Source organism: Girardinichthys multiradiatus, chromosome 24 (assembly GCF_021462225.1).
Source record: "Girardinichthys multiradiatus isolate DD_20200921_A chromosome 24, DD_fGirMul_XY1, whole genome shotgun sequence".
NCBI lineage: Eukaryota > Metazoa > Chordata > Actinopteri > Cyprinodontiformes > Goodeidae > Girardinichthys > Girardinichthys multiradiatus.
In genome coordinates, this window is record NC_061816.1 from 8,388,617 (window position 1) to 8,413,644 (window position 25,028).

At 40.6% G+C, this 25,028-nt stretch overlaps 1 protein-coding gene across 2 annotated transcripts in view; it reads left to right on the plus strand.

Moving 5' to 3' along the window:
- LOC124861374 (neural cell adhesion molecule 2-like) overlaps positions 1–25,028 on the plus strand; it is a 715,631-nt gene that overhangs the window by 588,679 nt on the left and 101,924 nt on the right. For both annotated transcript variants that reach the window (XM_047355064.1, XM_047355063.1), the window contains exon 9: positions 2,012–2,149. In XM_047355064.1, coding sequence (XP_047211020.1) covers positions 2,012–2,149 — 138 coding nt within the window. The remainder of the gene's footprint in view (positions 1–2,011; positions 2,150–25,028) is intronic.

Genomic DNA, 25,028 nt, shown 5'->3' on the forward strand with positions numbered 1-25,028 from the left:
AGATAAAATATAATGTCAGGAGAATGAAGCCTGTATTCAAACCAGAAGTCTCACTAGACTCAGAGACGTAGGTGGTGTCCAGTAAAACTACTCCTTTTAAAATGTTGCTCAAGTAACTTAGTAAATGTGACTAGTTACTACCCGCCTTTGGAAATAAAAAAATGTAAAACATATAATATAATTTAACCATTTTCATTTAAAAACAAAATTATTAGTACTTTTCTGCTATAATGTATTGCAGATTTTCAACACAGCGTTTGTGATTTACTGTGGTTAATTTTTTTCACATCGTTTTACTTTGTACTCAGAAACAGAGCTGCATGTCGTTAGAAAATCTTGCGACCACAATAATAACTGTAAATATTGCCATGACGATATCAGTTGCAAGGAATTCCTTTTTTCTTCTTCTTTCCTCTCTTTCTCATTTTTCCTTTCATCACTCTGTGACCTTTAGCATTCTCCCCAAGGTCATTGAGTCCATTGTGAGTCTCTGTCCAAGTAGCAAAATATTATATTGGCATAAAAAATTTGACAAAGGTTCTTGAAAACAACCATTTCCGAATTATTCCACGGCGTCAAACAGTTTGCCAAATGAATATAATCCTGTAGAAAGTGTAAAACGTTTTTCTGCTTGCGATGTTTTCATCCAGTGCATCAAGATGGAGCGTCAACTTTCTAAGTAAATGTGCAGTCATGCAGAGAAAAGGCTGTCATTTCAGCACCTTACAATCTAGTTTTGGTGCTGTGGAAAAGCAGATAGCCATGGAAATAACAGAGCACAGTAGCATTACAGCGCTGCTTACTAGTCGGTTCTGGTTATTCTAGTAATTTGGATAATAAAAGTTGTAAGAAGACATATTCTTACAGGAACTGAATCTGAATGTGCCAAATGCACTTGAATATTGAGCGAAAAATGCTCATGAGCTCCGATCCTTTTATATCTTATTGAAAAGGCCTGATAATGTGCCAAAAACACAGTTCTCTAGGAAATGCTTTTCCTTCTTTTGTGTTGGATTCACAATGAGACAAGGATATAAAAATCTATGAATAGAAACCCACTGGAGGAGGCATCTAATTTGGACGGAGACCATGTTAACAAGCTTCTGAGAGGATGGATTATGGAGCTGCTGGATGGGTGACATTCAAAGACTCAGCTCCCCTCTGAGATTAAAAGCACACCAGCAAAACACAAAAAATACATAAAAACAGTGAAGAAATGGGTGTTTTTATCCTGTACTGCCAATTCTCCATGGAAGATTTCACAGACTCATTGTCAATATTCCTCTGTTCCCTTTAAGCAAAATATGATTTATACCATTTATAGAGCTCTCCCTGGTAATCTCACCCTTTTTAGTTTTAACAGTGTTAAATATCAGGAGAATGGTCTGCTTAATTTGCAAAGAAAAAGGAAGATGGAGGAAGAGAAGCACTCAAAGGAGAAATTCATTTTAGTAATTTTCTCTCCTGTAAAATCAGTAATGTAGTGAGAATGTGCCCATACAACTCATTATTTCATCTTCCCTCCTCTTTGACTTACAACTCTGTATTCCCTCCTCCAAGAAAAAAATGGTCTAAGCACTGATTGGAAAGAGTGACCCTTTGAATCTCTGAATCTGTCACATTTTTAATTGAAATTCAAATCTTCTGTGACACTACAGTGATGAAACATCCAGAGGACGCATTTTCCCTCTTCTTTAATCATTTCCCTCTAATTGTGATGGCAGAATATAAATATCTTTCCTGGAGAAAGAAGATAGAGGCCTCCGCAGTGCTGTCCAATCTTAAACTGGCCCCAACAGTGCTGTGCTGTAATTGCGTGAGTGTTTATTTGTGTGGACTTTATCAGGGAAATGAGCTGCGGTCGAGACTGACGGGCTAACTGCGAAGGAGTGGAGATGGCAGTTTTCTTCTGTTGTTTTTATTCCTAACTTTGTTATCTCGCCCCTTGCTCTGTCTTACACTGTTTGTCTTTTGTTGTTACTGTGTTCCTCTCCACTCCCGACCCGTGAAGGGAGGTTCCGAGTGCTGCCAAACAACAACCTGCAGATCCACCAGATAACCAAGGCGGACGAGGGTGTTTACCGCTGCGAGGCCAGCGTGGAGGCCCGTGGGGAGATCAACTTTGTTGACATAGCCGTGGTCGTCAATGGTGAGTTTTTAATTTCTTTTCCATTCATTTACACTCAACAGTGTGAGTTCATTTCATACAGACTAAACAATTTAGTTGTAAATACATTGTAAAGTTCTAATTGTGCTTGTGGGGGAGGGGGAGGAGATGTCAGGAGGGCTGATCAGCCAATCAGAAGCAGGGTTTGGTTTACTGAGGAGCTATGGCACATGAGACAGTCAATAAGAAAATGTACTACTAATATTTAAAGACTTCCTTTTTTGGACTAGAGAACAAAAATGTCCATAATCTGCTCTAACCTAAATAATATTGCATTTAAAGATAGTACGTTTATGGTATTAGGATAGATGCTCACCACAGCATCTGCATACAGTACAAGTTTTGCGGAAGACATACTGCTTTGTTGTCTGCCAGTACTGCTGGTTTCTTTAATTAGATTAGGAGATTTGGAATAGAGCTGGTCAAAAACAAAGATGCTGTAGGCTTTTACCTGCTAATGTACATGTTGAGTGTCTTCTTGCAGCTCTAAATAATGTATCCGGGGGAAAATTAGCAGGAAAAAGCAGTGGTATAGCTGTTTCATGCAGGTCAGCTCAGTTAACGGTACTTCTATTTCCAATCGCACCGAGTTCTGTGCATCCTCAATCAGCCAACGTGATGATGCACTCCATAGGTCTACTATTGGAGCGGGCTGGCCATAAAGTTTATCTTGTCGGTGTAGAACCAAGATGCTGAACTCTTACTGGTGTTGAGGCTCGTTGTCTCCTTGTATCACTAATTTTATTGGCATTTCCTCTTCAGCTTAAGGCAGGAGGGGCTATTTAATACTTTTGATGTATTCAAACTGGTCCATGATCCCTGTTCAGTTATAAATAGGCTCTATACCATAGTATAAGAATCATCCTTATAACATGATGCATAAGCCACCAGGCTACGTATATGAAATAAATGCCCTAAGCGGTTTCATCCTGTAGGTTTAACCGAAAAATATACAGGTCCTTCTCAAAATATTAGCATATTGTGATAAAGTTCATTATTTTCCATAATGTCATGATGAAAATTTAACATTCATATATTTTAGATTCATTGCACACTAACTGAAATATTTCAGGTCTTTTATTGTCTTAATACGGATGATTTTGGCATACAGCTCATGAAAACCCAAAATTCCTATCTCACAAAATTAGCACATTTCATCCGACCAATAAAAGAAAAGTGTTTTTAATACAAAAAACGTCAACCTTCAAATAATCATGTACAGTTATGCACTCAATACTTGGTCGGGAATCCTTTTGCAGAAATGACTGCTTCAATGCGGCGTGGCATGGAGGCAATCAGCCTGTGGCACTGCTGAGGTCTTATGGAGGCCCAGGATGCTTCGATAGCGGCCTTTAGCTCATCCAGAGTGTTGGGTCTTGAGTCTCTCAACGTTCTCTTCACAATATCCCACAGATTCTCTATGGGGTTCAGGTCAGGAGAGTTGGCAGGCCAATTGAGCACAGTGATACCATGGTCAGTAAACCATTTACCAGTGGTTTTGGCACTGTGAGCAGGTGCCAGGTCGTGCTGAAAAATGAAATCTTCATCTCCATAAAGCTTTTCAGCAGATGGAAGCATGAAGTGCTCCAAAATCTCCTGATAGCTAGCTGCATTGACCCTGCCCTTGATAAAACACAGTGGACCAACACCAGCAGCTGACATGGCACCCCAGACCATCACTGACTGTGGGTACTTGACACTGGACTTCTGGCATTTTGGCATTTCCTTCTCCCCAGTCTTCCTCCAGACTCTGGCACCTTGATTACCGAATGACATGCAGAATTTGCTTTCATCCGAAAAAAGTACTTTGGACCACTGAGCAACAGTCCAGTGCTGCTTCTCTGTAGCCCAGGTCTGGAGCTTCTGCCGCTGTTTCTGGTTTAAAAGTGGCTTGACCTGGGGAATGCGGCACCTGTAGCCCATTTCCTGTACACGTCTGTGCACAGTGGCTCTGGATGTTTCTACTCCAGACTCAGTCCACTGCTTCCGCAGGTCCCCCAAGGTCTGGAATCGACCCTCCTCCGCAATCTTTCTCAGGGTCCGGTCACCTCTTCTCGTTGTGCAGCGTTTTTTGCCACACTTTTTCCTTCCCACAGACTTCCCACTGAGGTGCCTTGATACAGCACTCTGGGAACAGCCTATTTGTTCAGAAATTTCTTTCTGTGTCTTACCCTCTTGCTTGAGGGTGTCAATAGTGGCCTTCTGGACAGCAGTCAGGTCGGCAGTCTTACCCATGATTGGGGTTTTGAGTGATGAACCAGGTTGGGAGTTTTAAAGGCCTCAGGAATCTTTTGCAGGTGTTTAGAGTTAACTCGTTGATTCAGATGATTAGGTTCATAGCTCGTTTAGAGACCCTTTTAATGATATGCTAATTTTGTGAGATAGGAATTTTGGGTTTTCATGAGCTGTATGCCAAAATCATCCGTATTAAGACAATAAAAGACCTGAAATATTTCAGTTAGTGTGCAATGAATCTAAAATATATGAATGTTAAATTTTCATCATGAAATTATGGAAAATAATTAACTTTATCACAATATGCTAATATTTTGAGAAGGACCTGTATATCTGCTTTCTGTTTGCCCAGAATCTCAATCAAAGTGTTTACTTTGACTTGTATTTGTGACTAATTATAGAAATTCAGATAAATACTTTGCACCAGTTGGTTAAGGGTTGAATCCATTTTGTAGAACCCATCAGTTATTCCTAATGCCAAAAACAAAGTAATTATACAATTTTTAGTCAGTTGGAGAGCAAATGTTTTTTTCGTTAGCTAAAATGTTGCTCGTAGTTCCAACTTTTGAGCACAACCATGTGTTGGTGAGAGTTTGTTAAGATCGTAAGCATAAATCTAATTTATTCTACAACAATGATTAAAAAATTATCTATCCCCTGCTGCTACATAAATGAGAGAATGGTATAAAGAAACAACTAAATAGATCCTGTGTAGCACTGTTGGAATATGTTGTTTTAAAACAAAAAAGAAAAAGCTGCACATCTGGTCTTTGTCTGCTTGATTTGGATAAACCAACAAAAACATCCATCTAGATTCCAAGCACACATGTGCTCCTCTTCGCACAGTGCCAGCAGATTAACGTGCATTAGGGACTGGGTTTCCTCTGCATACACAAGATGTTTTGTTGCCATTGTTTGTTTAAACTGAACACAAATCCTTGCGTTTGTTCAGGTGCTCACAGGTGCCCAAGGTTAAAGGTACAGTAAGTGAACAAGGGTAGCTGAATAAAGCAACAGTGCTTCTCACTGGATGGCAAAACAAGCCTGATGTTGGTTAATGAGGACAAATAAAGTGCCTTGCACACACTAACTTGTGTTTATGGTACATTAGTTTGATTTTCTATTAACAAGCAAATAATCTGATAATTGTTGCCTGCATTTTTATTCAGCCCCTATAACTCTGATTGCCCTAAATGAAATCCAGTGCAATCCATGTCCTTCAGAAGTTATCATTTTTTAAGAGAACATCAGAGAACAAACAACATCATGACCAAGGAACACAGCAGGCAGGTCAGGGATGAACATCTGGAGAAGTTCAGGGTCAGTAGCTCTGTTCAGTCCATTATCTGAACATAGAGACAGGGTGGCATGACTACAAACCTACCAAGACATGTCCGTCTATCTAACTTTAAAGGTCAAGCAAGTAGAGCGTTAATTAAGAAGTATCCAAGAGGCCCACAACATCTTTAGGGGAGCTGCAGAGAACCACAGCTCAGGTGTGACAACTATTGGTCGTGTACGTCGTAAAGCTGGCCCTTTTGGAAGGAAGTTAAATGTAAGCCATATTCCTTTTTTTTGAGGTTCAACATCGAAACATGTAGAAGAAGGTGATCTGGTCAGATGAGACCAATATTGGACTTTTTCACCTACACCCAAACAGCTATAAGTGGTGAAAAATTAAAACTCTGAACAAACTACCCCCATCGTAAAGCATGGTGAGGGTTGCATTATGCTGTGTGGATGCCTTTCTTCAGCAGGGACAGAGGTGGAGGTTCACTTTCTACCAGTGCATTGACCATAAACATAAAGCCAGACATACCATGAAATGGTTTAGCTTGAAGGATATTCACCTGTTGGAATGGCCTAATTAAAGTTCAGACCTAAATCCAAGAGAATCTGTGGCAAGACTTGAAAATCAATGTTCTCAGATTCTCTTCATGTAATCTGCCTTACCATTATCTGCCTTGCAAAGAAGAACAGACATTTTCTGTCTGTTGCTGTGCAAAGCTGGTAGAGACATACCCCAGAAGATGTGCTGCTGTAACTGTGGTTCTGCAAAGTATTGTCTCAGTGGGCTGGATACAAATGTATGTACGCTTCCACTTCGGTAATATGCACCAGTTAATGTTGGGGTGTCCTATTAAAACTGTGAAATTAATAAAATTTTGTGGCTGTAGCAAGAAAAAATATAAAACTGAATGCTTTTGCTAGGTACTAAATAAAACCAGAGGGTTGGATGATCTGCAGTCGGATCAATCACTCTGAAACAGCTCCTACTGATGTTAACAAACTCATCTAGATATTCCTGTCAGTTCACAATAGAGCTGTCAGCTTATACACATTCAGCTGTATTCACCCGGTTAAACTTAGTTTTTGGCTGGCTTGCTTTCTAAGCTTCTATTAGTAAGACTTCTCTCTTCTCTTTATTCTCTAATGCGACTGAAAAAATTAAATTAGTAATGGCATCAGGTGCCGTGGTCCAGAAATCAAAGTATGTAATTTTAATTTCCTCATTTGTTCCCGTTTACGGTGTGTCACCTGAGACTACCAGCTTGATTGAAATGTGATCTCACTAAAGCCACCAGCGTCTTGTAATGCTTCAACAGCTGCAGTATTGTCTCTGCCTATGTAATTCTCTCACACTTAATGTAATAGCAGAGTGGGCCTCAGCCCAAAAAAGTATGAATTGCATTTAATTTAGCACACCACTTACCTCACTTCTGTGGAAGATCCAATAAGCCTGCTCAATGAGGCGCAGCCCATTATTGCAGTGATGCAACACTCGCCATGTGGTGCCGAGATGGGGCAGACTGCGCGGGGCTTTGCTGAGCTCGCACTCTGAGATCCTCAGCCACACAGACACACACACACTTGATAAACTCTACTGTGCCTCAGGAAGAAATCTGCTGCTCACTCTGTCTTAGAGGATGTTCAGCCCGAAGCAGACACAATGTGATTTGTTTAAACACCATTTGGGCCTCATGACGGAGTACTAACTGTAAGCTGAAACTGTTTAAAACGGGAAGTTTGTTTTAAAACCACAAGGCTCAGAGGGATCTGCTGCAGGAGTGCGCCGGCTTTTGATGTTGCTGTTTGTTAACTTTTTCAAGTAGCCCCCTTCTTGAATTTTTAAAGACGATATGCATCAGCTAGGAGGTGCATAACACAACAGCAAAGAGACAAAAAATGAAAGGCTGTTGAATGCTAACAACAAAGGATGGAATAGTGTTGCTGGCTTCTTGCTTTGATCACCTCATCATTTCTCCTAAATGAAGAGGCCCGGGATTCATATTTTGTAGATTAAATTTTGTTTGTTTTGTTTTTTCTGCAAAGCTATCAAAATCTCTATCTATCTGTCTGTCTGTCTGTCTGTCTGTCTGTCTGTCTGTCTGAGAGAGAGAGAGACTCCATCTCTCAAGCAACTGCCATCAGTTACTTGTTATTTGCTGTAACTCGTGTGAATCAACCCCAGATCAAGAGAAAATAACCTTGGGAAGATGCTGACTAAAACTTGGAGGGGAATGTCGTCATCCACAGGGAAAATGGGCCAAAATTCCAGCAAACTAATCCAAAATATTTGACCAACAGTTAGAAAGGTGATTCTACCAAATATAAAATAAATGTATTTAACCTTCTGACTTTGAAGAGCGCAAAAAAATTGTTTCTCATTTCATAAATCGTTGCTGTGAACCATTACACATTAAACTATTTTCAGAAAGGTAGTGTTTTTGTAGGCTTTTAGTTTTTGTTGTAATTATTTGATTGGTTTTGGTGCCACAATTTCCTGATTATAATCAGAACCCTTAGGTACTTGGTTAGGGTCCTGGCATAGATTCATGCACCATTTCAACATGTCTACATAATGTTGCAGAAGTACGGCGCTGGCTGTAGAGGTGACACTAGAGCCTCTGCATTAGTCAGTAACGCTTACAGGCTTTGGCCAAACTTCCAAATGAGCTATTGTTGCTGAAGTGCTTTCAATCTTTTGATTTAATCAGGTCTACTTCCAAACAGAAAAGGTCCCAGTGAGTAAGTAAACAAAGTGAAGTACCAAACAGTTTTTTTGGAGCTGTTCTTTTCCTTCTTCCAGCATACCCATTTATTTCTCAGGCAGCAGCTGTCCCATAGCCCAGAGAGGCTTTTAATTTAGCCTCTGGCATAAAGGTGAACTGAGAGGTGTAATAAAGGTGACATACATGGAAGAGACATTTACTTAAATGCCACAGACTGTCATGGGGCACACAAATATGAGTCTCTTGTCTCGGCTTGTAGGAAGTGGAAATATATTTTGTCATGGAGTCTGCTTCTGGTTCTAATGCTCAGACCTAATTCACACCTCATTTTACCTCCACCTTGTGTGACTTTCAGGTATTAGGTAGTGGCATTTTTATTTTCGGCCCAAAAGCCAAATCTCCTTTTACTCTTAGTAATTGTGTTTGTACCTCTTTGAAACATTTGAATTTGATGTTATTGTTTAGCAAAAACACTATGGCCTATCATTGAAAATGATGGAGTACCCACCCCCACAAATTTGATCTTTAACTTAGTTTTCTTCAGTGATGTCAGTATAACATGCATTTATTGCTGAGAATGGGTAATTTCTGAAATAATGGTTGGCTTGAGCAAGGTATTTCATGGCTTTTTGTTTTATAGTTCTGTGTTACATGACACAAGTTAACTTGATTTAATGTTCAAAATCCCTCTACAATATGGTCCACGAGAAATGTTTTAAGCGATACATTAAAACTAATGTTGTATGCAACAAAAACTAAATAAATCTTATAGCACAGCAGCCTGACAAACTGACCATGCTAATGCTATTTGCATGCTAAAGCTAACGTCCACAGCTAATTGTTGTAGTTACCTAAATGCCTCAACTAGGGCTACATGACAATTTTTGATGATGTTGCTTAATGTTGTGATGACTATATGACTTACGATATTTATATATGCTTTGTCTGCATTAATGTGTGCGCAGCTACGGTCTGTTGTGGTGAAGAAATAGCTAAGTCTCTACCAGTCCTTCTATGTTCCGAGGGTGTTGCCAGGGAGACCAATTTCTTAGCTTCACTCCTAGCTCTGTTACTCCTGCGACCCAATCTGAGCTAAGCGGACATAACTGGCTGGCTGTGTTGAAAAGACAAATGGTAGAGTATTTACATTTTTTTCTGCTCAAAGCAACAAATCTGTTGAGATTTCTAAGTTTATTACAGTGCATCCTGTTGACATCAGTTAATAAAACACCAAACGAGAATACTTAGATTGTCAAATATAAGCACATTGTCACTCAAGGGATTTTTGAAATCACAAGTAGACCTAACTACCAGTGTCCTCTATAGTGTCCATTGTTTTAGTCGTTGTAGACCAGACCAGCATTTTAATTTAATTTCAATATTAGCAGCCCAAGTAAAGTTTTACAGCAGTGCCCATTGTAAAGCAGGGTCTGCACATATAAACAAAGAGGGACGTGGTTAGTCATAAAATGTTCACTTAATGCTAAAAAAGAAAGACTGATACAGAACAAATAGTTGTTTCTTTGGCAAGATATGGATTATTTTCAGGAACAACTTTAATTTACTTAGACTAAAAATAACCTAATAGGCACCAACTAGGTGAATAGTTTGTACTCAAATGTCCATAATGTCATAAAAACAGATAGAAATGTCATGAAATTGAGTTAGAGAAATATGGAACTAGAGCTGCATAATATGGTATCAAATCACAATCCTCATCACGATATCCATATGTGCAGTAATGCAACTGCTTGAATGCAATATTTTGCAGAATTTTATTTTTCAAGTGCTAATGGCTATCACAATAGCAGTATCACAATCACATGTTTTCCTGATATTCTGCAACTCTTTATAAAACCTTGCAGTATGATAGGTAAGATTTTGTTGTTGTGTTGCAATGTCCACTGTTGCAAGAATGCAGCACAGTTTATCATCAAATGCATACTTAGATAAATTGTGTTCAGCCGGTTGTCCGGCCAGACTGTGGGTCAAGACACAAGTTGGGGTTCTTAAGCAATCTCCAAAATCGAATTTTAAAATGATTGAGTAGTAAAACTTCAAGCCTGTGAATGGTTATGCTTTGGTTTTTTCCTTAATTATTATGTTAATGATATTTGTTTGCTTTAAGCAATAACATTAGGGGTCATAGGTGCCGCATCTGCAACAGATACTTTGTGTGTTGGGAGCAGAAAAGTTCGGGAACCACGGCTCTCTAGAGTGGACATGAGGGAACACTAAATGTTGTTCTTGCCCATCTTCTACAAAACTTCCTAAACAGGTTTCATTTTGCTCCACAGTGTCACAATCTGATGGCTCACAATTTGATGAAAACGGTCAATGAAATAGATGGGAGTGATGTAACCCTTTCCCATATACAAATTAAACTGTCAGCTGTTAGTGAAATTTAGGAGGAGTCTTCTCATAACCCTTGCTCATTTTATAAGCTCACACACCTGAAAGTTAGTTATTCATAGTCCTGAGATGAGAACTATAAATTTCCGTTGGAATTTTTCCAAATTGAGCTTTCTTGCTGTTGGCTGCAATGCTGCTGTTGTGCTAATATGAATCAATGTCCAGCCCAGTTTTTCAGACCAAGGAGTCCTTTAAGTGCTGGTCACACTTCAGCAGAGGTGAAGCCCAAAGAAGCCCTGCTGCAACATCAGTTAACTTCTCACTCTTCTTCCTTTAAGAGTCTTCAGGCAAAGAAAGAAAAACAGTATTTATGTCTCATTTTTTCCTTTCAGTTTGTCTGACTTTCCTCGCTCTGCTGTATCTCCCAGCACTGCAGCAGAGAACAGTAAACTGTTTGCAGCTGATTGATAAAACATCTAGTCTGTTGCGCTCATTGATAAACTTGGGCCTCCCAGCTATGTCTTATATCTTATTCTACTTGTAGTCTGTGTTGTTTGACCATTTCAGGCCTTTAAAGTTGATGAAGTTTATTCTCTTGGAGTCCAGGATTCACCCTCCTGCAGTTGCAGTTTTTATATAACATAAGCTAACTTTCTGTCTGCCATGTTATATGAGTTTTACCACACTTTGCAAGAAAGTATCTTATAATTTATGGACCATAATCATAAAAGAGGGTGTTCGCTAGTCACTTTATTCGGTACGTCTGTTTAATTGCTTATCAACACAATTAGCAACTCAGCCAATCATATGGTTGCAACTGAATGCTTTGAGGCATTTAGTTCTGGTCAAGACCACTTGCTGTAGTTCAAACTGAGCATTAAAATGGAGAAGAATGGGGATTTAAGTGTATTTAAAACGGCATGGTTGTTGGTGCCAGATTGGTGTCAGAGTGTCTCAGAAATTGCTTATCAACTGGGATTTTCAACCAGAAACCATCTTTCGGATGTACTGAAGATATTCTTAGGCAGCTGTGGTTCAGGTGGTAGGAGTTCGTCCTGTAATCTTGGCTGCTGATGGTGGTCAGAGGGCTTGGTAGCGCCTGTGTATGGCAGCCTCACTTCTGTCAGTGCACCCCAGGGCAGCTGTGGCTACATTGTAGCTTACCACTGTCAGTGTGTGAATGGGTGAATGACTGATTGTAGTGTAAAGCGCTTTGGGGTCTCTGAGACCTGATAAAGCCCTATACAAGTTCAGGCCATTTACCATTTAAAAAGAGAAAATATCTGGTGAGTGGCAATCGTGAGGATGAAAATGTTTTGTTGATGTCAGACGTCAGAGGAGAATGGGAAGAATGGTTCAAAATATTAATAACAGTATCTAAAAATAAGTAATGGAATTTGGAAAACCATCTCTGATCTCACAAGGTGTCACATGTTGGAGCAAATGGGCTACAGCAGTTGTAGACCACCCCTAGTGCCACCTCTGTTGGCTAAAATGAGAAAACCAAGACTACAATTAACACAGGTTCACCAAAACGCAACAACGGATTGTAAAAACGTTGCCTGGTCCAATGAGTCTAGGTTTCAGGTGCAATATTCAGATCATAGGAGCAGAATTTGAATTAAACAACATGAAAGCATGGAACCATGCTGATGTGTATCAACTGTTCAGGTTGGTGGTGGTGATATAATAGTGTAGGAGGTATATTCTTGGGAAAGATGGGCCCCTTAGATGGACCATTGTTGAAATGCCACATGGTACCTGACTACTGTTGCTGACCCTGTTCATTCCTCAATCACCACAAAGGAAGCTTTGCATCTGAAAAAATCTGTATCCGCCTCCCGATGCTAATCTGTTGATACAGACCAAAATGTCTGAGGAATTTTCACACATCCTTTTGATTCTATGCCATGATGAGTTAATGCAGTTCTGAAGGCAAACGTGGGTACAACCTCCAAAGTGTGCCCAAGAAACTGCCAAAAAGCTCTAGTTGTATTAATCATACGGCCTCTGATTAACTGAAAACATTTGGAAAAATGTGTCCTATGAAAACTTTACATTGATTCATTTAGTGAGTCTCTTGAATCAGTGTATGCTATTCAGACAACTGTCGCACAAAGTTTTCTGCAAGTTTTAATGCTCTTGCAGAATGTATTCAAAGGACAAAGGGAGTTTAATGTCAAATTTAGTTATATGTTATTGTTATAGATAGATAGTCTTTATTGCCCCATAGGGATAATCTTTTTCACACGTCAATCACATATTCCAAGCTGCAGATATAGATACTTACCCTTTACTTTGGATTTCCAATTTAATTTGATATAGACCTGTAAATTGGGTGTTGCAAAGTATTTTCTGGTTTGTAGCTCTGATTAGACACGTTTTTTTCTTTTGATACAGCTTGTCTGCAACCGCTGTGACTGTGCTTTAACCAGTCATGCAGAACTTCTGAAAGCAGGGCTGAATTAGCTTACTCTATACTTTTCCCCGACGTAAAGCCATAAATATTAATGAACCACTTCATAAAAGTATTTTTGTTTCCAGCAAGCATCCAGCGGATGAAGCTCTTCTGACCCTCTGGAGTTCCCAGTCTCCAGTGTATCATCAAAGCGGACCATAGATGAGAGCGATGGCATATTGACTAAAAGGGGCCTCCCACTGAATTGCTAATCAACCTGAGGGCAAAACAGCCTGGTGTTGAGAAGAATGCCGAACATTTCAAGGAGTTATCTCAAAAAGAAACCAAAGATGAGTCATAAAAGCCTTTCTGGAGAGGAAGAAGAGGAGAAGCAAGAATTTGATTTTGTGGAAAGTTGACATAACTAGGTATTTTGCAGATTTAATACTGTTCTGTGCAGCCGTGTGAGTTCCACTCCCTGTGACACTTTCACGCATGCTATTCTGTCCTTTTATCTCTGAGTGTGGATTTTGATGAAATGAGACATAGTTCAGATTTCCCTTGAGGCAGACATACACTAAAACTTCGACATCAACTCAGTGTGCCAGTTATGTTAAAACAATAGTTAGACATTTTACTCAAAGCTTACTTGCTATTTTGTAGTTCTAAAAATACGCTACTGTCTTTGAGTCGAACAAATATGATGCTTGTGAGCCTTAAAAGTCGGAATAGATGCATCTTATTGCTGTTTCAACCAGATATCTGGGCTGAAAAAAGTCACACAGTTTTGCTGCAGCCATGTTTTTCTACCCCAATTTTTCCCACTGCACAAACCAGGGCCAAATCAGAGTACAGACTAGAAAACTACATTAAAAACTGCCCTAGTAGCACCTTTTTGGATGGGCCCTAAACAATAGTGGAGATTTGTGGCGGAAAAGTGATAAACATTTCTTACTGTTTGAACATTCCTAGCAGTTTTTTTTTCAATATTTCAAACTTTAAGCTTTTTTAGGAATCATGTTTTCTGTTATCTTTAAACTTCGAACCAGAGTAATCTCTACACAATATTTTAACCCTGGTACTGATGTTAAATATAACAACGTTTTATATTCTTCATGTAACATTCAAGACTTTCTCCTGGTCGACCCCACCTTGGAAAAAACTGAAAGGCATTTGTCTTTCCTGAAAATAAAGGCATGAATTTAAAAGTCATTTAAGACTTCAATATATGTTTGTAATCTAATTAACTGGTTGGTCTAATCAGACTTTATAGATATAGTTAAGTATCATCAGCATATATATGAAAATGTACCCATGCTTTCTACTAAAAAAAGCATATATATATTGTCAAAAGACGTGGCTCAAGCACTGAACCCTGGTGTACCCCATACTGAGTTAACCAGGATTTATGGATACATATAACTGAGTGTCATCCACAGAGCAGTTGAACTTTAAAACTAAACCATTAAGAAAAGAATTTGAATTATCTCGGTCCTGGTGAGGAACAAAGTCCAGGAAATGCTGTAGTATATTTGATTCACCAGTAGGTGGCAATAAAACCCATATTAACAAGGTAAAGTACAAAAGATGATGATTCTGAGCATCACTAATTCACCTGAAACTGCACCCTTTACATTTACCGTTAATAGAAAACCTTTTCAGCACTTGAACAAAATGTATTGGCTTTAGGATTTAGGTAAATCTCGTAAGACTCAACAAAAATCGGTACAAATGGCTCCCTACCAACAGGAGAACAAGCACTTTTTCAGGACAAACAGTAAAAGCAGGTTTTGAAGTAATTTTCTGAAGGCTGTGTTTGTTCTGCATACCCAGACTTAAAAAAACAGTTTAAGTAATGTTTTATTTGGATGTAATTTTTTAAAATCAAAGTCACATCAGAATGAGAGGTGCAAACATGGCAGAAAATGCCTGTTTTGCTAAATATCCATGTTTTCAGGGAAATGGTGTAAGACCTTAGAGATTAGTTTCAGAATAATTTGCATTAGGTCAGAATGTTTTAACTGTATTAATAAAGTATAGTTAGAATAGACATTGTATTAACTCTATTTTATATGTCGGACATTAGAGTTAAAGCTCTTCCAAGCCATGCATTATTTTTGTCTTCGGCCTAATGTGTCAGTCAAACATCTCTGCTGCTTTACCACAGAACAACAAAGAAACGGCTTTCTAATTTCTATGTTACTTTCCTCAACACATGCTCCTAATTGTTGGCTCACTCACTCTCAAACCACAGCCCTCAATTTTCCTTTCTTCTGCTGTCAGTGGAAACCACTGGTTGTGTCCTTCAACATTTCTTCAATTACTTTTTCTTGACATAAATCACAACCGCTGGGCAATCAGGAGGAGACTATAAATACTTATATTATTTATATAAATAAAGGCTTCCTTGGTTCCAGCACTAATCCAAAAAGCGAAATAAACCCCTAAAATCAATTTAGCAATAGTTTTGTCTCAGAAGACTAAATTGCTGAATTTTCAGTGGGCGCAATGAGGTTAGGATGTTTGCCAGAACATTTCACAACTTCTAAACAAGACAGATACACTTTATTGAAGCCCATTAGCGTCTAAAGGAAACTAGTTCTGCAGCTCCTTGTAGATGCTTTTAGATCAGTCCAAGCGACTTATCGCCTTAAAATGTGATTATAGTGTTTGTTCAAGTTTGTGGGAGCAACTTTAAACCTCACAATATCTCCACCGATCCTGTGAAGTTGGAAGGATATGACTAATACATGAAGAATTTATTAAGCTTGCCAGATTCTTTTGGATGCCTCCAGCCTGTTGCCGATTTGCTCTTTTGAAGTCTCTCAGCTTGGCAGTGTCTCATTAACAGGGCTGTTTCAACAAGACTTACTGATGTGGTCGTGGGACGCACAGGAAATGGAGGAGGACACTGGAGAACGGAGATCAGCTGTTGTTGAAATCGATAGTTATCCTGCAGATCCAAGCACCTCATACCCACAGAGTCAATGGAATTGTAAAGGACTGGTGGTGTTTGATCAGAGCTTGGGTCATTTTTATCCTAGTAAAGCTTCCTGTAATGTTATTGTGTGGGTCTGTACATGAGTGAGTGGTCCCTCTGGTCTGTTTCTCACTATGAGATGGTTTCAAAGTCACAAAGGAAGAAATTCTCTGATTAGAAAGATTAATTTAGATGTTGATCTTTTCTTAGAAATACACACTGCTGGGTAATTGCTTTGAAAAGCACAGCAATGGTAATTGCTCAGATATTTGTAATGATTGGCGACTGGAGTTTGAGACTCCGACTCCAGTTGCACTTTATCGTAAAACAATAAAAGACTTAAGACTCAACTTACCCTTGTGCCCTAAAGAATTGAGACTTGACTTGGACTCCTGGTCTGAAACTCTAGTCTTGGTAACATCTAATGAAGAGTGAAAGGAAGCTGGTATGCAAGCTACAGTGTGCAGCTGTTGCATATGGTTTACTGTGAAAGGATTAGCTTGATTATTAACCAGTAATGTTTGTCAATTATTATGGGATGTTAATGGCTTATAACAATCTGTCCTTATAGCCTCTTTCCACTGAAAGCCTCAGGATTTGTTTTACCTGTAATGAGAATCCCAGGGAATCCCGTACATCCTTTTTCCATTGCCACAGGCCATTTATTTAAATCAGCCCAATAACATATGGGGAAGTTGTGAAGAAAACTGCAATACACCTTCATTCCAGCAGATGGCATTACTCCTTTACTCTGTTTAAAAATTAATAAAAAATGTTTTGTGTCAACTGAGAAATAAAAGATGATGAGCAGCTTTTGAGTTATACAGTTGATTAATTCCTTTTATTATTCCATAAGTTGCTCTGGACCATAAGCAGGAAAAATTTTACAATAAATGTTTTAGCAACCTGCCAGCGTTGTTGCTTTACAATTGCATGATTAATTTACAATAACTGCTGAACATTAATGAAAACACTTATTTTTCATTTATTATCATCAGGTAAACTCATATCATATAACTACAGCATATGATTTAAAAAAATTTAATTTTTAGAATAAAAAAAGCTAACAATCAGAATTACAAGGAATTCATACCTTGACTGTCAAATCATAAGCAAATATTTATACAAAGTAGAAGATGGTTACACAGTGAAGTAGAGGTGGAACAGAGCTTCTGCATCCAAACCTGGAGCTGTGGGCTCTTCTCCTGCAGAGCCATCTGCATAAAACTATGAAAAATGTAAAATATTAAAGAGTTCATACTTCACTAAGTCAAGTTTAAAATTCATAAAAAGACAGTCTTGGGAAATGTGTATTTTAAATGTGTATTTTATGTACATTGAAAAAGTGCTCTGACCATCAGCAATGCATTAAAACATTTGTCTTATAGAACTGTGGCAAAATAGTTAATTATTAATGCCAACAGTAACTTAAAATGTCACAAATGTCCAGTAAAAAGTATTCCATTTTATTTTCTGAAACTGGCGATTATTCACCACATACCTACTAAACGCTTTATATTCACTTTCAGCCGCCACAAACAGATGACAGGTGGTGGGAAATCCCAGTGCCGGGCCGAGATCAGGCAGCGGTTAGTGGGGAAGTCCCAGTCCAACCACCCAGTTAGCTTAGCTAATAGCAGCTAGACCAGTTTGTAAGCGGAGCTCCACTGCGCTGAAAAGTAGGTTCATTCTTGATGAACTGACTGCACAGATTAAGTTTTGAGGTTTACTTTCTCGCTTCAAAACATCCTAAAACTACCTTTTGTGACAAATTAAAAGAACAAAAAACTATTAATTTGTATAGTAACCTCTGCCCTTACTGAAACTGCTGGTGACAAGCCTAGCTGTACACAGGTCCACCCCTTTAACAAATCCCGGGGAAGCTGAAAAGACCATCTCCAGACCAGGGCCATTTACCCGTGAAAGTAAAGCCCCGGGAAAGTGAAATTAACCGGGCAAATTTGAATCGAAATGTGACCTAAGCTTGGGCCTGGGTGCTTTGTACAGGCAATGGAAAAGGGGCTAATGTTTGTCAATTAAAATGGGATGTCAATGGCTAATAACAATCTGTCCATGTTAGCTGTTGCTTAATAATAATGACCACATGAAAGTTTCTCCAAATTAACACTGTATGAAATGAGGTAGGATCATTACAAAACAAAAAAAACATAACTTCTCGCTGCTAAGCTAGCTGCAACACTACAAGGACACTTCCTGCTGAAAATATCCGTATAAAGCACTTCCTGTCCCTTTCATACATGCTTATTTATATTTCTGATAGGGTAAATGTTACATTTGATCAATATTCAAAATAATAGAAAGCATCCATTAGCATATATTTTTCTGAATTAAATATTAAAAGATTGAAAAATAATTGTTAAATATTCAAAAACAATTTAGGCCTAAGCACGAACAGGACATGTTTGGAACCCTAACCTACAATGATGCAGAGATGGGGGGGACCCAACTGTTGTGAACTTGATAAAAAAAATATTTATTTTAGTTGTTAGAGACTAAAGACTAGACTTGGGCTTATAAACATAACTTATAAACATCTTTGACTACAGCATCTATGTAAAATACATCTACTTCAGTGATGAACCCCTCAAAAGCAGTGATTACTCCCAAAAAATTTAATTTTATGTTCCCTAAAGTGCCTATAAGGTTGTTTAAAGAACAAATTCAGATTGATTCTGGCTTGTTTTGCAGATACAGCACCCGGGCCCTCAGTGATTATTTAGTATTACTGATTTAAACACAAATCAGTTTTAATTTCCCATCAAAAGTGTAAAGCTGTATTATTTCACTTTGTGATAGCTGTTAAATGTGTACAGTTTAGCTCCCCATAACCAAGCATTTGTAAACTTTAGTTGTTTCATTTTAAAAGCCCACAGTCATGTTAGGTTAAAAAATTTAATTTCCTATGCGATTACACTTGTGTTGTAATAGGTTACTGTGTACCTAGATGCATTATTTGGATAATAAAAACCGATTGGAGGCTTTCTCACAACACCTGGCATTATTAAGCCTATGTATTGTCCTGATTCCCTCACACTGTAATCAGATTTCATTATGCAAATACTGTAGGAGGAGCTGCTGTACTGTTTGACAAATATGGCACGTCCCGATGGTGTCGTGTTGGCTTTACTCACTGTCCCATTTTAACAAAAGGGGATTGTTTCTTTCTTGATGGAAGAAAATGAAAAGAGGAGTTCGGTGACTAAATATTCGAGAATGTGGACAAAAGCAAGAAATGATAGTGGATATTTTTTTCCAGGTTTGCTTGAAAACACATTCAAACACATTCAAGGTCTGTTTAATAAGTTTAAATTTTTTTTGTTTTGAAAGATGACAAAGTAGCAGACTTGGTGACCAAAAACTGTTGATTATTTAGACTTGGGCTGGACCTAAACTCCTTCTTGAGATCCAAAACATTTTTTAAGTCAGTGATCATGACAAAATGATTAAAATTTCTAATAATGGTTGGATTTTTTTTTCTGGATCAGTCCAATTGAAACTAGACAGAAAACTCCTGTTCAGTAATGGTATTGTGTCCTTGGTTATTTATAAATGGCTGCTCCAGCTGTAGGTGTTGCAGTGTTATTAAAACTAACACATTTTTCTGCACATCATCATCATCCCGCACCCAGCTGAGGCAAACTGGAGAGAGTAAACATCCAGGGCGTCACTAAGCTGCTCCAAACATGCTTAATCACTTCTTGAGATTGGACCGGGTGGCGGCAGAGGGGCAGAATAAATATGTGCTGGAGAAATGGGTTGATTTGCTTCATTAACCTTCGAGCGCCATAAAGTCGTCGTTCCCACGTTGGCGCGTCGGGGAGTAAAGATGAGAGCAAGGTTGCTGTCCCATTGGTCTCCTTCTTTTGGATGATAAAATGACAAGCAGCGTTGACTGGGTGACAGGGACTCCCTGCGTGTTGCTGACAGCCCCCAACAAGTGCTGTTAATAAAGTCATCAGGACCTCTGCCGTAATAATACTGCTGTACGGAGATTAGTAAGACATGTTGTACTTGCAGTGTGTAACTGTTGTAACAGGAATGTCAGATAAAAGCACTACAAGCTCCATAAAATATACATGTCACTAAAAGACAGGCCATTGCTGACTTGGATAATTATTTTCTGGATAAGATAAAATAATGTCAGATGCATCTCTTTTCAATCTTGACCTTTAAAGTACAGAAAGTTTACTGGACCAAAGCATACAGGTATGAGTAAACACAATGTCAAGGAGAAAGAAACCAGCAGTACCTTTTGAGAAGCAATTATTAATGCCATCAATCTGGGAAGGGTTTAAAGGGCAATTTCCAAGCAACTTGAAGTCATCTTTCTACACTGAAGAAAATTATCAACAAGTGGAAAACTTTTAAGATGGCTGCTAATCTTCTAGAAGTGGACATGCCTACAAATTTACCCCAATATTCTCAGGAATATTGGAAAAAAACCAAGAGCTCCTTCTCAGACTCTGCAGAGCTCTAGTGCTTGTTTAAAATTACGGTTCTTGACAGTAAACTTTGAAGGAGACTGAGCAGGAAAGAGCTGAAGGGGCATTCCTCTTCCGTGCTAATAGATTGGGGTTTGCAAAGCTGCAAAGTTAAAAAAGTTGTATGCTAATGAAACTCAAGAGTTCTGTAGCAATTTCATTCTGACAGATGAGAACCAGAAGAAAAGTTAGGCTTAAATGCAAATTGCTATGTTTGTGAAAAATAAAATATAGCATGTAATCGCAAATATACATCAACTACCAACCATGGTGATGATGTTGCAATGGCCTGATAAAAGTTCAAACCTCAACTTGACTTAAATACTGTGGTGAGACCTTTTAGAAAACCTCAGAGACAAATGTCTGCAAACCTCCGTGAACCAAATTGTACTGCTTTATCCGGGACCGGGTCGCGGGGGCAGCAGACTCAGGAGAAACGCCCAGACGTCCCTCTCCCCAGACACCTCCTCCAACCTCTTGATGTGGAGGAGTAGCGGCTCTACTCCAAGCCCCTCCCGGATGGCCGAGCTCCTCACCCTATCTCTAAGGGAGTGCCCAGCCACCCTACGGAGGAAGCTAATTTCCGCCGCTTGTATCCGGAATCTCGTTCTTTCGGTCATGACCCAAAGTTCATGGCCATAGGTGAGGGTAGGAACGTAGACCGACCGGTAAATCGAAAGCTTTGCTTTTCGGCTCAGGTCTCTCTTCACCACAAAGGAACGGCAGAGCGCCCCCATTACTGTGGCAGCCACACCAATCCGTCTGTCGATCTCCCACTCCATTCTTCCCTCACTCGTGAACAAGACCCCGAGATACTTAAATTCCTCCACTTCAGGCAGGAACTCCCCTCCAACCTGAAGAGGACAAGCCACCCTTTTCCGGTCGAGTACCATGGCCTCGGACTTGGAGGAGCTGATCTTCATCCCAGCCGCTTCACACTCGGTTGCGAACCACCCCAGTGCATGCTGTAGGTCTTGGCTAGAGGGGGCCAGCAGGACCACGTCATCTGCAAAAAGAAGAGATGAAATCCTCTGGTCCCCAAACCAGACCTCCTCCGGCCCTTGGCTGTGTCTAGAAATCCTGTCCATAAAAGTTATGAACAGGACCGGTGACAAAGGGCAGCCCTACCGGAGTCCAACATGCACCGGGAACAGGTCCGACTTAGTGCCGGCAATGCGAACCAAACTCCTGCTCCGCTTGTACAGAGATCGGATGGCCCCTAGTAAAGGGTCCCCGATTCCATACTCCTGGAGCACCCCCCACAGGGCATCACGAGGGACACAGTCGAATGCTTTCTCCAGGTCCACAAAACACATGTGGACCGGTTGGGCAAACTCCCATGAACCCTCGAGTACCCTGTAGAGGGTATAGAGCTGGTCCAGTGTTCCACGGCCAGGACGAAAACCACACTGGTCCTCCTGAAGCCGGGGTTCGACTATCGGCCGGACTCTCCTCTCCAATACCCTGGCGTAGGCCTTACCAGGGAGGCTGAGGACTGTGATCCCCCTGTAGTTGGAACACACCCTCCGGTCGCCCTTCTTATGTAGGGGGACCACCACCCCAGACTGCCAATCCAAAGGCACTGTCCCCGTCCGCCACACAATGTTGAAGAGGCGTGTCAACCATGACAGCCCTACAACATCCAAAGACTTGAGGTACTCAGGGCGGATCTCATCCAACCCCGAAGCCCTGCCACCGCGGAGCTTTTTAACCACCTCGGTGACTTCAGCCTGGTTGATGAAAGAGTCCAACCCCGAGTCCCCAGCCTCTGTTTCCACCAGGGAATGCGTGATGGCAGGATTGAGGAGATCCTCGAAGTACTCCTTCCACCGCCCGATAATGTCCTCAGTCGAGGTCAGCAGTCTCCCACCCCCACTGTAAACAGTGTTGGCGAAACACTGCTTCCCCCTCCTGAGGCGCCGGAAGGTTTGCCAGAATCGCTTCGGGGCCAACCGGTAGTCCTTCTCCATGGCCTCACCGAACTCCTCCCAGGTCCGAGTTTTTGCCTCTGCCACCGCCCGGGCCGCATCACGCTTGGCCCCACGGTACCCGTCAGCCGCCTCAGGAGTCCCACAAGCCAACCACAGCCGATAGGACTCCTTCTTCAGCTTGACAGCGTCCCTTACTGCCGGTGTCCACCACCAGGTTCGGGGATTGCCGCCGCGACAGGCACCGCAGACCTTACCGCCTCAACTACGGGCAGCAGCATCGACAATAGATGCGGAGAACATGGTCCACTCGGACTCTATGTCTCCAACATCCCTCGGCATCTGGTCAAAGCTCTCCCGGAGGTGAGAGTTGAGTACATCCCTGGCCAAGGGGTCCGCCAGACGTTCCCAGCAGACCCTCACTATGCGCTTGGGCCTGCCAAGTCTGTCCGGCATTCTCCTCCCCCAGCAGATCCAACTCACCACCAGGTGTTGATCAGTGGACAGCTCAGCCCCTCTCTTCACCCGAGTGTCCAAAACATGCGGCCGAAGGTCTGATGATACGACAACAAAGTCGATCATTGACCTCCTGCCTAGGGTATCCTGGTGCCAAGTGCACTGATGGACACCCTTATGTTTGAACATGGTGTTCATTATAGACAATCCGTGACTAGCACAGAAGTCCAATAACAAAACACCGCTTGGATTCAGATCGGGGAGGTCATTCCTCCCGATCACACCTCTCCAGGTGTCACTGTCATTCCCCACGTGGGCGTTGAAGTCCCCCAGCAGAATAATGGAGTCCCCAGGAGGGACACTATCCAGCACCCCCGACAGGGACGCCAAGAAGGCCGGGTACTCCGCACTACCACTCGGCCCGTAGGCTGAAATGATAGTCAGAGACCTCTCCCCAACCCGAAGGCGCAGGGATGCGACCCTCTCATCCACTGGGGTAAACCCCAACACGGGATGGCTGAGCTGGGGGGCGACAAGCAAACCCACCCCAGAGTAGAAGAGAGTCCAGCCCCTCTCGAGGAGAAGGGTTCCAGAGCCCATGCTGTGCGTGGAGGCGAGCCCGACTATTTCTAGTCGATATCTCTCGACCTCCCACACAAGCTCAGGCTCCTTCCCCCCCAGCTAGGTGACATTCCACGTCCATAGAGCCAGCCTAAGCATCTGGGGATCGGGCCGCTGAGGTGAACCAAATCAATACTGTAAAAAATTAGCCGAAAGTACTCCACAATGGTTTAACAGCCGGAGATCAGGGTACTAAACAAATTAGTACTTAAAGGTATTGTTGTCAAAGATATTTCTATTATTAACGTTTTACACTTATTGTTTTTCAGACCATATATTATGATCTCCCCAGACAGTTTTTAGTGAAACACACCAAAAAAATATAGCACAAGGGCTCAGAGACCAAGTATAAAAGAAAGTTTGAACTTCCAAACTAAGTCTAATACTGAATATTGGGTAGATAAATGTGCTCAGATATAGATTATTATTTTTATTTCAACAAAATCTTGTCAACTTTTCCAAGAAATTTGTTACAGTTTAAAAAAAAATGCTTCTGAACATTGCATTACATTTGGGATGAAAATAAGTATTACACACACACTGTCTGATTCAATTGACTTCTTTCACAAACAGTAACTAAAACATAGTATAGTTTAAAACTACATTTATTGAATTGCTGACCTCTGGACCTTCATTTGCTCTCTCTGAAACTCATGCCTCCTGCAACTAACTATTCTAAACCACAAAGGTGCAGTGGTAACGATTGGGCTCAAAATAATTTAAAGACTTTATGGCTCTGTTTACACAAAAAAGTTTAATCCAAAATATATACATATAAATGTTTTTTTTATTATTTAAATAGGCTTTTAGGATTTCTCTTGGAAAAAGTCGTCAATCTTCTCTTGTTCTTTTCTGCATCCTAATTATACTAAGTGACAAAACAACAATTAAAAGCTTGACAGTGTCATGAATCAGACTGACATGACTGAGAGATTGCTTTTCTGGCTAACATATGCTAGCAGGTCCAGTGAAACAATTTGTTAACAATAATCGACTTCTGTGTCAATACATACTGGTGTATCCTCACAGCACAGACTGAATGCAAGACAAACACAATACCGGCAGGACTTAAGGCAGGACAGCCAATCAGCAGCCAGTGTCTGATTTCAACAATTGAGGGAGGAATGCAGGAGGGAAATACAGCGAGCGCAATACGGAGAAAAGTTCAACCATCTCAGAAGGAAAAGTGTGGTTGTTAAAACACCCACATTCCTCATGGTTGCATCGCCCATGGCCCATTCAGCTGCCAGACCCCAAGCCCTATGAATCACATAGGAAGCAAAAATATTGTTTTCCTCTGATTCTGCAGCAGGTTTTCATGTTCAAACACATTTTCTGTCTTGCCATTGTTGGAGTGGATTTAGCCGAGCGTTTCA